At 33.2% G+C, this 13,269-nt stretch overlaps 2 protein-coding genes and 1 non-coding gene across 6 annotated transcripts; all 3 read left to right on the plus strand.

The window, feature by feature from the left end:
• Positions 1-16: 16 nt before the first annotated feature.
• On the plus strand, positions 17-4,707 carry LOC105320117 (probable splicing factor, arginine/serine-rich 6). 3 transcript variants are annotated; one of them, XM_066084450.1, is made up of 8 exons: positions 18-163; positions 349-365; positions 1,397-1,437; positions 2,815-2,919; positions 3,382-3,480; positions 3,517-3,554; positions 3,993-4,067; positions 4,333-4,707. In XM_066084450.1, exons 1-8 carry the CDS (start codon positions 45-47, stop codon positions 4,499-4,501), a joined length of 663 nt encoding a protein of 220 aa, XP_065940522.1. In that variant the 5' UTR covers positions 18-44; the 3' UTR covers positions 4,502-4,707. The 3 variants fall into 3 exon arrangements, with proteins under 3 accessions (XP_011416219.1, XP_065940521.1, XP_065940522.1); XM_011417917.4 differs by having other exon boundaries at positions 17-165; positions 354-365; positions 3,382-3,554; XM_066084449.1 differs by having other exon boundaries at positions 17-163; positions 3,382-3,554.
• A 3,265-nt stretch (positions 4,708-7,972) lies between these two features.
• Positions 7,973-8,043, plus strand: Trnag-gcc (transfer RNA glycine (anticodon GCC)). Its single transcript has one exon. It is a non-coding gene; the product is annotated as a tRNA-Gly (tRNA).
• Positions 8,044-8,219: 176 nt separating this feature from the next.
• On the plus strand, positions 8,220-12,173 carry LOC105325160 (uncharacterized). 2 transcript variants are annotated; one of them, XM_034482573.2, is made up of 7 exons: positions 8,220-8,429; positions 8,824-9,162; positions 9,361-9,465; positions 10,611-10,670; positions 10,846-10,921; positions 11,013-11,192; positions 11,369-12,173. In XM_034482573.2, exons 1-7 carry the CDS (start codon positions 8,321-8,323, stop codon positions 11,412-11,414), a joined length of 915 nt encoding a protein of 304 aa, XP_034338464.2. In that variant the 5' UTR covers positions 8,220-8,320; the 3' UTR covers positions 11,415-12,173. The 2 variants fall into 2 exon arrangements, with proteins under 2 accessions (XP_034338464.2, XP_034338461.2); XM_034482570.2 differs by having other exon boundaries at positions 8,228-8,429; positions 10,581-10,670.
• The last annotated feature ends 1,096 nt before the right edge of the window (positions 12,174-13,269 follow it).

The following is a 13,269-nucleotide window of genomic DNA, read 5'->3' on the forward strand; positions in this document are numbered from 1 at the left end:
CCCAAACTTGGCAAATTCGAAACTAATAGTTAGGCACCAGCAAGATGTCGCGACGAGGTGATGGCAGCTTATTCATTGGCAGGCTGAGTAAAAATACCCAGCCTCGACACCTAGAAGATGTGTTTGAGCCATATGGGCGATTAATAAGATGCGATGTCAAATATGGTAACTTTTTATTTGTTTTTCATTAAATAAGATTCTTATTGTGATATTGAATACTGTATAGCACTGTGCACGCTTGGTATTCGTATGTCGGCCATCTTGTTTGGCAAGTTGGATTCCGTCGATTTTTATAACTCTTAATTTTGACTTGCAATGTCATGTTTTAATCTTTTATTTCAATTTTATTGCAGGTGCAGAGATGGGTAAGAACTCGAATAATACATTATTACGGGCTTGTTGAACTCATTTTACATTTGATTGCAAATATTACTTAGTGGCCTAAACAGCTAGCCTAAGTCAAGACATCTTGCGATATTAACAAGTGTTGAAGAGTGTATTTTTCAGGGAAAACTGAATTACCAAAATGACAGTATTTACCGAAATGACGCCAGAAATTACCGCAATGACACTTATATCTACAGAAATGACATTTAATTTTTAAAAAAAAAATGTTTTTCACCACAAATATATTAAATTATATCAATTAATGTCTTTATCATTGTAAAAAAAAAATGGCATAATTGCAAGATGGAAAATGGTAGGATATTTTGAAAAGTATGAGATGAGCATGCATGTAGTTGGACCCTCTGATATTTAAATGGGTTCACCTTTAAATGCATGCAATTAAAATTCCTCATTAATTGTAATATGTATTGTTTATTAGAAATTACTAATTTAAATTGATTTTTTCCCCATACTTTATAAATATTATACATGTAATAAATCATTATTGTTGTGTAAGAGTAATCTTTCTTTGATTTTCAAAAAATACAATATTTAACTTAGGTTTTTATTTCTTTTTGGTTATGAAGCAATTACTTGAAAGACATAAACGTATAATATAATATATCCCTATTTTTATGTATTTGAAGCGTCATTCCAGTAGATTTTAGTGTCGTTCCTGTAATTTCAGATGTCATTTCTGTAAATCCTGTCATTTCAGTTAATTGATGTACCATATTTTTCATGCCTAGTTTTTAGATGTCCTGTGTCATTGCTTAAATATCAGTATCTTTGTTCTCCATTATGGTAATCAAAATCTAAAAAGAAGTGTATATTCAAGACAAAGTGAATTTGTACTTGAACTGAGTGTATTCATGTGTTTGCAAAAAATAACTCTTTTCTCTGGGTCTATAAATATTTTCAAGGCTGAGAAAAATTATTAATCTATGAGCAATATGGTAAACTGTCAAGTCTGAATGACTGTGAGTAAGTTTCCTTTGTTTTGTTGTAGCCTATGGTTTTGTTGACTATGAGGACAGAAGAGATGCAGAGGTATAGACTATTTATTAATTTCTAATATTGAAATTGATAGGGAATAAAACTTAAAATGTATGTCCTGTATATAATGTTTATTTGCAAGATTGTAGTTTGTGTTTACAGATTTTGTATTTGTAGATGAATTTTAAGCTAATCATAAAAGAACTCCATGCCTAAAATTGTTGATGTTCCATATAAAAAATGATGTTTAAGAGGTGTTTTTATTGCAGTCATTTATATTGAGACATAAGAAGTATTTTTCAAAACATTACAATAACATGTTGAGATATGTGTTACAATGAAACACTGGCTATCATGGTATGATGGTGTGTTATGAATGAAATCAGTTGGTTTAGTTTTGCTTTGTGTTTTGGGGTTGGGAAGGAAAATTGATGGCATGCTAAAAAGGTAAGTGTAGTGGCCCATGGGCCTTAGATCTGTTAAATTCTAGGCAAAGTTTTCAGTTGAAAGGTAGTTTTGTATGTTACCTGGAGTTGTTACAACCCAAATGATTTGTCTACGTAGAATATTTATTACATTGAAAATGTTTGCTAGTGTTGTATTCAAATTGACCAATGTTGTACTTCTGTAATTAATTTTAAGAAAAGCTATAACCAGTTTATATTAAAAAAAAAATATATATATATATATATATAAACAGTTCCCCCATCTCAAAATATAAAAAAATATATATGATATTTATTACATATCATGAGATGTGGTAAACTATCAAATGGGGTGAAATAGTATTACATGTATTACTAACTTTCAGCAAACATTTCCTAATGATTTCTCAGGTAGAAGTTTTGTTGTGTAATGTTATGAAATATATATTAAAATATTGATTGCTATAAAAATAACAGTGCGACCACTATGACCTAACCTGTGAATGTGGACAATAAGTTTTTTCCCAATGTTGCCATCACCGAATATTAACTGGTGTAGCAGCCTCTAGAGCTTCCACTAGAGTTGTAGCCCCTGGCAGCTGATCAGGTCAACTGGTACCTTAATTATTCGGAGTTTCTCTTGCTCCATGCTTTCCTATGCCTGCCCACCCATAGGGAGCCCCATTAGCCAGTTCCTTCTCAGTCATGCCCTATGAGCCATGTTCTGTTTGCCATATGCCATGTTTGCCATATGCCATGTTTGCCATAGTTGCCATTGCCAAAATTCAGGGTAAAATCTTCAAGCTTTGTATTCTCAAAGCTATCTATTCTTTGGAGTATAGTGGATATATGTTTAAAGAACAATATCAAATATCTTTAGACTATTTAAACAAAGATCTCTGTAATGAATTTGGCTATATGGTTATCTTTTTCTCTCCCTCCTATGCATGAGAAGTTGATAATTTTACTGTGGTTCTTTTAACAACGTGTATACATTTTGTTTTAGGATGCTTTAAAATATGAAAATGGGCGCGAGATTTGTGGGTCCAGTATTCGAGTAGAATGGGCAAAAGGAAATCCAAGAAGACCATATGCAGCATCATCAAATAGAGTAAGTTTGTAATTCTGGCAGTGTGGAAATCTCAACAAAAAAAATTTTGGCTCCAACTTCTCATGAACCATTTTTCTGAAGAAATTTATAGCAATGTTAATAAGTCCACTGAGATGTGAACTAGGTTGGTGATGTTATTATGTGTCATTAATATGACCTCTTGTTTAGAACCAGTGAAAGTGTAAAGTTTGATGAAGTAAACAAAAATTATGAATAATATGGTCTCATCTATATTTGTTAAATACCAATTTTTTGTGGATTCCGATATTATGTTTATCCATGAAATTAAAATGTTCATTGAAATGGAATTTCTACTAACATTTTGTATTGATATGATTAATGGCCATGAATTTATGCATCCTTGAAATTGTGATTTTCACTTTAATCTCTAAAATTGGTGCCTACAAATATTAATGAAACCAAAGTAGCTGTAGTAACTAAACTACATTCTTTTGTATGTAGGGCGGTGGTATGTATGATGAGTGTTACCGCTGCCACAGAACTGGTCACTTTGCACGGGATTGTCCCAATGACAGCTCTTATGGTTTCCGTCGCTCCAGAGGAGGAGAGGGAGGGGGTAGGGGCAGCAGTGGAGGGGGAGGAGGAGGACGATATGGGTCTCGCCGCAGAAGCAGGTAAGAGAGCTTAATGTTTATCAAGTTTATATATAAATTTTGTAAAGTAGCCTTAACACAAAATAATGAACGATTATAGTTCTTTATTAAAATGAATTCCTTTAATTTGGCTTTGATACTTGGACTCAAAATTGGCTGGAACTGAACCTCAGAAACCTCGAGTCTTGGGACTCAAGTTAAAAAAAAAAAACCTTGGGAGAAAACCTGCTCAGGATGCTTATTTGAAGAATTTTTAAATTTTGCATCCATTTCAAAAAAAAAAAATTCACAAAAAGCAATGTGAAATATTGAATGCAAATTTATTTCTGAGTTTATGTTGGTTTGGAAAAATTAATTAATTTGAAGTCTTTTGGATTACTTTTATTTTGTATAGATTGACAAGTTAAATGGACGATATGGTAATGATATGTTATGTATTGATTGATCATTGTGTTTCAGATCTCGATCTAGATCCCCTTACAAAAGACGAAGATCTTACTCCAGAAGTCGCAGCAGAAGTAGGGACAGGAGGCGGTGAGTTAAAGTCGCAGTCTTTTTATTTTTTTACATTAATTGTGAATATCTCTTGTTTTTTTGCCATAGAAGTCTAGAATTCAAAATTCATATTGTAGTGCATTTATTTCTGTTAATTGTAAGTTTAAATTTGCAATTTTTGGTTAAATGAAAAAAATTACTCAGATATTTTTATTGATTAATCATAACGTCTGAAATTACTCAGATATTTTTATTGATTAATCATAACATCTGAAATGCTAATTTACGGCATTATCTCCTCTAGATCCAGATCAGCAAGTGGAGATAGACGCAGAAGTCGTTCAAGGAGTGCATCAAAATCCCGCAGTCGCTCCAGATCCATCAGTCGTTCAAAGAGCCGATCACCAATCAACGAGGGCGGGGATGCTAAGGCAGGGTCGAGATCCCGCAGTCCCCCCTCTGACCACGAGTAGTGCGCGTGTGTTGAGGGAGGAGTCAGAGACGGGGCATCATCTTTTATACTTCACAAACATTCATCGTGCTCTGTGTTTTGGCATTTTTTAAATGAAATAATCTCACCATTTTAGGAAACATCTCTTCATGTGAATATTGAATATTTTAAAGTATGTTTTGCTGACATTGTTTCTTAAATAAAAAAAAATGTTATGTGTGTCGTGAATGATTATTTGCTTTATATATTGTTGATAAAGAATTCCAGATACGCAATTGGTTTGAATTAAGAGGTTCATATCCATTTTCTCGCATTATTTATCACCAGTGTTAGATCAATTTGTCCAGTGTGAGACAGCAGTGTGAGATTTTTCTGTCTTACACTGTGTATTACTACGCCGCCGCTTTAAAACGCGAAGAAACGTTGTCTGCTGTAGGGAAGTGCAAAGTGATGGATTTATTTTATTTAATAAGCAATTGGTTTGCTTAATTACAATTTATCATATTTTTATTGAATAAACTGTGGTGACTTGCACAATTTGAAGCAGGAGGAGGGATAAACCGAAAGTAATCCTTTGAACGTCATAACGGAAAGTTGTCAGACATCGTTTTTTAATATTAATAATGCGAGAAAAATACCCGTGTGGGGTGGTGAAATTCCAACCTCGGGACCAAGATTCGCAGGCTAGGAATGGACAGAGCCTCGTCCTAGACCGTGAATCTTATCCCCGAGTTGGAATTTTACTATCCCACACTCGTAATAATGAATGATTCTATTCATATATAATCAGAAAATTCAATGACAACAATTGTATGTCAAAATTTGAAAAGTATGCATAAAGTGTATTGTACATAAAAGATTTTTGATTAATGTAGCCGCAATCAAATATGGAGACATTGTTTGTCCATTGTGAAAACGCTGTTCATTTCTCATTGACGCTGTAGTAATAATTCAAAAAAATTGACAAACTGTACGTATACATTGATAAATCAGCAATTTTATAAGCTGTCATGAACTGTAATCGTCTTTTTTCTTTAATTTCTTTTTTAAAGAAAAACCAAATGCATACCTAATTGCTGCATTTGCAACCGCTTTCTATTAGGAATCGCGCGTGTAAACAGAGACTCCACCCGATCAACACACGCGTGGGAAGGGAATATTGTTCGTTTATGCAAAGCAATGTTATTGAAATGATCTATGGCTACAATAGACGAATTAATTCTGTTCTTTGCCCGTTACACCTGTATTTCTACAGCTAGCGTGTACAGGGGATGCTTAGAGGTGTTATTATAATTCTAAATTAGTCAGAAGAAGGGACAATGATGTCATAATATATTTACTATTCTTAGGCTGTAGGGAAGTAGTGTGAACTAATTCGTTTTCAATAATTTTTTTGGTCGGGCTTTTCTGTGCCGGTTAGCTTCTGTAACTCGCAATGCACTAAAATGATGATGTCACAAGAAACCCCGTCAAAGTCGATTCTTCACGGACAGACATATTTTGTGACCAGAATCTGTTTAATCTTCTGTCATAATCTCTTTTCGTTGGATACCAGACAACCTTTTAATATTGCAAACAATTTTATTAATACAACCGTTATTGTGAATACCAAGGGAGTTGTAAAAAGCGGCGATCGTAAAAAGTAATTAGGAATATACCCCCAAATGACGTTTCTTTATGATCCACCTCTCTTAAACGTTACGAAAATATAAGTAGCAATGTGGTATGGAAAACCATCAAATACAGTATTATGTGGACGAAAGGATATTATGAGATTATTCAAAATAGAACACTTAATGCCGTTATACTATACATTTTTAAAACAATAAAATGCTCACTTTGATGATTCATTTGGGATATGAAGGTAGCGACATTGCAGAAAAAATACATAACCCGCGTTAGCGGGTTCTGTAAATTTTTTCTGCAATGATCGCTACCTTCATTACCCGAATGAATCATCAAAGAAAGCATTTTATTGTTTATATTAACATCTTTCTTTTAGCCAATTGATAAATTGATTATGAAAAGTAAGTAAAATTCACTAAATTACTGTTAATGTACGTAAGTACGTTAAGGATGACGTTTACTCAGAATGAAAAAAAAATCCACTGATGATAATGAAAAACCATCTATTGTGTGTTATAGACCTTTGCTTGTATTGTTATTTTTCACTTTCAGAAAAGTAGGTCAATGACCTACTTTTTGAGTTAATGGCCATTGAATATTTATTGAAAATTCAAGAAAAATCCCATAAAATTTTACACTACGATTGAGATTTTCTTAATTATAACAATATTACAAATAATTAAACACTTTAAAAAATAAGATACAGTTTACGAATGGTAGTGGCACTAAATAAGTACACAACATTAAGATTTCAGCAACAATTTTTAAAAATAATTCAGTCCGAATTTCCTCTATCAGTTTTCAAATCCCTACCCATTTTTGATTCAATTTTTAAAAAAATTGAATGATGATAATACAAAAACATTTATGATATTGAACTACTTATATTGACCTTATTCTGTTGGCATAAAATTTATATGAGGTCAATGATCAAAATTTTGAGATATGATGTCTTTTATAGTTTTTTAGCATTTTTCAATATTATTATTATTCGTGCCATAAGATTATTTTAATGAATAAGTGAGGTAAAACCAACGGAAAATATGCAAAGTTATGTAGACTAAAATATAAAATCCTAACTTTTAATATTAGACTACTGCCAAAAAACTTTTAGCAGAAAACGAAATCTGCAAAATTTAGTCCGAATTTCCTCTGTTTGGCTAAAAGTCAATTTTTGTTTGAGCATAATTCCATAATAAAGTAAAACTATTGAATTTTTTGTCAATAATAATTCATTTCATAAATACTTTTTGTATTTAGAACAAATTTTACTCATTACATTGAACTTTTTAACAATCGGAATTTGAGAACTCAAACCCTGAGTAAATAACACCCTTAACTAATAGAAACAGCCAAATCGTCTCCTGTGAGACTTTGAGTCTGACGTCGTCATGATTATTTCGTGCAGTCCGTGATTTTTCCTAGGTAGTTGTAGGTCTCGACCAATCGATAAACTGGGCGTGTCAAGTTTGGTCCTGTCACTTTCTTGTCAGTTTCAGCCGCTGTAGATTTCGACCAATCAATAAACGGGGCGTGTAGATTTCAATCTGGCTGTTTCTATAGAGCTATGAATTAACTATAAGTTTCCGTAAGAAATAGAGGGAATAATACTTGGTAGATGTAAATATATGTACATGCATTATAAAATTTCTGGAAAGGGCCGCAGCAGATTTCGAATTCTGAGAAAACTATACACGTAACGCAGGTGCCTGTTCTTTTAAATAGTTCTTAAAACTAGACACTGTGTATTATTACTTTAACATTAAATGCTTATATTTGTACTCATATTGATGTTAATTTATATGAAAATGTCGGTCCTGTCTTCAAGCACCTGACAATTCATATAACATCACGTAAGTGAGGGCACGCATCGGTGGTTCAGTGGTAGAATGCTCGCCTGCCACGCGGGCGGCCCGGGTTCGATTCCCGGCCGTTGCAATATTTTTCTAGACCTTTTGTTACTAATAACTATATTATATGCAGTCGATCAGTGGACTAATATAAGTTTCCTATTACAGAGAAGCCGGTATTGTCTTGATAGTTTTTATTTTCTTGCATTGTCAATCAGATAAAGAGCGGCTATATGTCTATTATATTATTGTTGCAAGTTCCACTTATCAAAATATGTTATTAAATTTACTAACCTCCTATCATTCTGTGACTTTGTGATGAACAATCCCGACAAAGCTAAGTTGATAATTCCGGCCATCAACATATGAACCTCTCATCATTTCGCAACTGTTTTCTATCGTGCTTTGAAAAGATGATCACAAATCTACTACGTCCGCTTTTACTGTTGGAAATTTGGCTCAGCGTAGTCTTTGGTAAGAGTTTTAACGTTGTTCATTTATATTAAGGTGGTATGGGACACTTCCATGTTGTGGCCTACATGTATTGTTTATCGAAATAAACAATAAAACGAAGTGTAATTATATAAATAGTTTCTTTAAGTTTCCAATATTGTTACCCATCATCGTAGCACTTTAATCAACATTGATATCGACAGATGTCCCATTCCACCCTACTTGCATGCATGAACAAATAAAGGTATAGACTATTTATAATGGTTTTATCAAACGATTTCTATGATCCGTCTGGGATTCGAACGAAACATTGGTGTAATATGTAGCTGGTTTTATCGAGTTAGTCTCTGGTAACCTAAGTGGTAAGTACAATATGAAGTCAGCAATAAATGCTCACTTAATTTGTGTTTTTCAGATGCAAGATCCGTGTATAGTTGCGATGCCAACATATTACGGGGTTATAATGCCTCATTCGGATCTGGAATCATTTTAGGTGGAAACGAATGCAGAATTTTGCACCATTTCAAAGGAAAATTCGCATATTCGGTGAAACTTTTGAATAATGGAGCATGTGATATAATGTGTGAGATTCTTTACCAAGACTTTTTCAACCACCAGCAATATCAATTTTGTGATGACACGGTTACAATTATTGAGGCAGACGTGGAAGGAATATCAACTGTGAGGCTCCTTAATCCTGGGGAAACTGATACAGAAGCAAGCGCCAAATTTTGTTTAACGATTTCCTACCTTGGTAAAAATCCATTGCATGGTTTTTTTCTTTGTGCCGATGACTGACTCCCTTCTTAAACAATTTTCAAAATAAAGATTAAAGAAATCTAAGTTAAAGCATAAGAATGAAAAGAAAATAGAATGTAAAGGATCACAATGAGGTTTATGAACCAGTGTTGCATGTATTAAATAATTAATACATTCTCCCTCTTTTCTGAAGCCATTTATCCATCATTCCCTTTCGAACTGAATTGTGGAAATGAAGCGACGACTGACGCTTGGGTCGTGAGAACAGAAAACAATCCTTCCGTGACTGGGCAGTCTGGTAAGATCACCGTTATAATCCTTGTTTGTACAACACTGTATTTTGTTGGAGTACAGATGTTTAGAACCATTTTAACAGGAGCTTGGACTTTGGGTAGTTGTAGCAAACAGCAATGTGACGTAGGCCTGTCTATTTCATTGTTGGCCACTCAGCCATGACACTTTGAAATCAACAAGATTTGTCTGGCTTTTGGGCTAAGACTACAGGAACTGACACAATCTGTGTATATTTCACTTGGAACTAGCGTCATTTTAAACTTCTTTTGACGCAAGAAAAAGATAGTTACATCCTACCGAAAGTCCAAGGTCTTGTTAGAATGGTTCCATTACATGTACTGTATGGCCTCTAAACATCAAGATGCTTGTCATGTTCAACAGTATTAAGTACATGTAAATGTACATAGCCAATTTTTCCTCAGATGATTTTTCCACGTTTAACAGATTTAAGTGAAATTTTCAAGTGGATTCCATTTAGCATAAGACCGTTGCTTTAGTTTATATCTTTGAAATACGTATACATTTGAAGCAAAATTGAATTAAAAACTTCGAAAGATTGAAGAAAATCCGATACATTTATTATAATAAGTTTTTACTGTTGTATAAAAATGATTTTGTTTCGACTTTGCTTGAAATGGCATAGTTTTTGCATGGTTAGGGCAATAGAGTGTGTAATATCATACCATGCAGGGAAGTGCAAATAAATTAATGTGGAGAACTTGTGAATTTTTTCTAATGCACGCAACTTCTGTGTAACACCTAAACAATAAAATGCTTTCTTTGGTGATTCATACGGGCTATGAAGGTAGCGACTTTGCAGAAAAAATACATGTACATAACTCGCGTTCTGTATTAATTTCGTTATTTTTTCTGCAATGATCGCTACCTTAATAACCCGCATTAATCATCAAAGAAAGCATTCTTTTGTTTATATTAACACCTTTCTTTAAACAAATTAATAAATTGATTGTAAAAAGTAAGTAAATGAACTTTTGTCATTCGTTACGTCATACATTTATAAAATATTGTTGATATATATTTTTACCCTCTAAGCCCAACACTGATAATTTCCATGAACAAAAGCATATTTTAAAGACGACAAAAGTGAACTTCTTTCAGTTAATGTGGACGAAGATATACGTTCTTCAGACAGGAATCGGTCCATATCTGAAAGTGAACGAAGACCAGATGCATATCAACCTTCTTGTGGTAAGATATGTTAATAGTATTATATTACATATATTACTTATACATAGAATTTTTAAGAGTAACGATAACCTAATTCTAATGCTAAGAATAAAAAAGGTTACAAACTTTGCCTAAAATGTATGTTTTTTTTTGTAAATCACATTTTTCTGATAATAATTTCTGTTTTACATTGCAGTAGTTCTCACTGTGTTGCTCGTTGTTGCCATTCTTTGCATTTTGGTTCTTGTGGCTTTGCTTATCTACTTCAGAAGGTAACTTATTTGGGGTTTATTGGAAAATTTCAAACCTTTTTATTAAATTAAAAATATGTATTTGCAATTGTGTGCTTTTCTGAGTTCACAGTAAATGGAAGTCACCTCACCATAAAGCAGGACACAATACGAACGGTGAGCCTGGGGTAGGGAGTGAATCCATCAACTATGTCAGTCAGACACCAAACAGCGGCATTTACACTGGACTAGACCACGCTACACACTACCAAGACCTGAGTGGACACTACACAGCTTTACACCAAACCAACAGGTCGAACTGATTTGGTTAATTGGATTTTTTTAATGAATGAATTTATCAAGATTTTTTGCATAAAAATTCATGTTAAACTTAAATTGACAGAATAGAAGTTGGTATAAAGGGTAGCATTTCAATGTTTTACGTTTATTTGACATGCCCTGTATACTGTGTGTCGTTTTTTGAAACAGGCCAGCGAGTTACCTTGTACCAGCTACCTACCAAGATGTCAAGTGAACAAGTCATTAAAAACATTGAATTCAAGACGGAGAACATATAATTAAACAAGGCAACCATTTTTATAGCAAATGCAAATGGCAAAATACTCACATTTCTCATCCTTTACACGATTAAGGTCATGCATACGGCCAAGGACTGTTTTAAACATTTTTTCTTGTAAAATCAATCGCCTAATAAAATTGTGTTTTCCACAATATTTATTCAAGACAGATAAGAAAGTACATGTATACTACATGTATATAGATTAAAATTGAATTTCCAAAGGAGTACCTTTCATCTGATAGAAATCATTTCATTTTGACCAAGACGGAATTTAAACAAAATAAAGTAGAGTAGATGACTTTGTAGTATTTCACTGATCCATGCAGCTATTGAAATTTGATTCAGTCTTGCATTACGAAATTTGAAAGTGAGACAAAATAAAAATATACCTTCATTACAACTGGACAAATCTTTGACATAGATGACAAATATAATCCATCCTGATATAACGATTTCACTTCGAGCAAACAAACAAAGTTTTTAATTATTTCGGCTTTAGGGATTTAATTTATTCACTAAAGTGATGTAATTTTTATTGTATATTGTTTATTATTTACAAAGAAAATTCAATGTATATTAAACATGTATTTTGTTATCCTGAAAATAAAGGGGAACTAATCGTTTTATGAGCATTGGTGGCTCAGTGGAAGAATGCTCGCCTGCCGGCCTGGGTTCAACTCCCGGCCGATGCATTTTTCGATCACTATTGATTCAATCAATAAGAAATTAAGACAACTACCTATGTTAATTTGTTGAGATATTATAGGAAAGAAGTGCGAGGCATGCGGCAGTCCAAATCAATTTTTTTATTTTAATTTTTAAATATATAACAAATCATTACTAAATTTGATATAAAATTTAAAGTAATTGCAAAAAAGACCAACAGTACATACATGTATATAAATGTACATGTATGTGATTTTTTTTTTTTGATTTGTACTATTTACAAATCAAAGGATGATTCTTTAAAAAGCACTCTTGCAGCATCGTGACGCGTTTTATGGAGAGCTGTTTGATTTATTTGGGTCAAGTCCAGCAAGTTTTTAAAATGTTCTTGACTTCCGATGAGTGTTACACAGAAGTATACATGTATGATTAAGCACTCATCGTTAGGGTTATTAACCTCAATCAAACGACCCGTATTTCTCTGCATTTCACAATCTATTTTATTTGAAGTTCTTTGCAAAAATAAGCACTGAGTGAGGAAACTACATTTTCTGCTTTCGCTGCTGAAAAACAGCTAAACCTGTCGTTGTTTTAGTATTTTCTTTTGACGTTCACACTTGAAGTCTAATTTTGCTGAAATGATTAAGTTTTGTACTCACGTATTTGTTCGGAAGATATTAATAAACCAGCATTTAAAAATATAGACAGGCACGAACTTTTCATTCCGTTGCTTGGAGTTGCTGCCCTTTGCTTGCTGTTGGCTGTGGGCATGGTTCTCTACTGTAGAAGGCATTTATTTGACTCACCGTTATGTATATGTAAAATTTTTGCAGTAGTTTCTGATTTCACAGTAAACGGAAGAAATAAAATCTAAAGAGAGTAAACATTAGGAAGGGCGTGGTCACTTATTGAACTCATCTGTAATATTGGGACACAAAAAAGTAGCATTTAATTCTACACACTACAGGGTATGAACAGACAATAAACATCTGTACATAAAAGCAACAAGTCGAGCGATTCGTATTCATAGAGGCTGCAGGGGCAGTGGAAAGATACCACGTATCGTTAAATTCTCAATCAATATTTGTATTCTAAAAAACTTTACATCACAAATATTACATGCGTGTTTGATCAAGCAGGAAAC

Source organism: Magallana gigas, chromosome 5, assembly GCF_963853765.1.
Source record: "Magallana gigas chromosome 5, xbMagGiga1.1, whole genome shotgun sequence".
Taxonomy (NCBI): Eukaryota; Metazoa; Mollusca; class Bivalvia; order Ostreida; family Ostreidae; genus Magallana; species Magallana gigas.

What these genes read in the sequence shown, in the direction of transcription:
- LOC105320117 (XM_066084449.1), top strand. Translation starts at nt 45, where the DNA reads ATGTCGCGACGAGGTGATGGCAGCTTATTCATTGGCAGGCTGAGTAAA. An exon ending in AGGACAGAAGAGATGCAGAG is followed by an intron (nt 1,438 to 2,814) that starts GTATAGACTATT and finishes ATTTTGTTTTAG; the next exon opens with GATGCTTTAAAATATGAAAA. An exon ending in AGAAGTAGGGACAGGAGGCG is followed by an intron (nt 4,068 to 4,332) that starts GTGAGTTAAAGT and finishes TATCTCCTCTAG; the next exon opens with ATCCAGATCAGCAAGTGGAG.
- LOC105325160 (XM_034482570.2), top strand. Translation starts at nt 8,321, where the DNA reads ATGAACCTCTCATCATTTCGCAACTGTTTTCTATCGTGCTTTGAAAAG. An exon ending in TTTAACGATTTCCTACCTTG is followed by an intron (nt 9,163 to 9,360) that starts GTAAAAATCCAT and finishes TCTTTTCTGAAG; the next exon opens with CCATTTATCCATCATTCCCT. An exon ending in TTGCTTATCTACTTCAGAAG is followed by an intron (nt 10,922 to 11,012) that starts GTAACTTATTTG and finishes CTGAGTTCACAG; the next exon opens with TAAATGGAAGTCACCTCACC.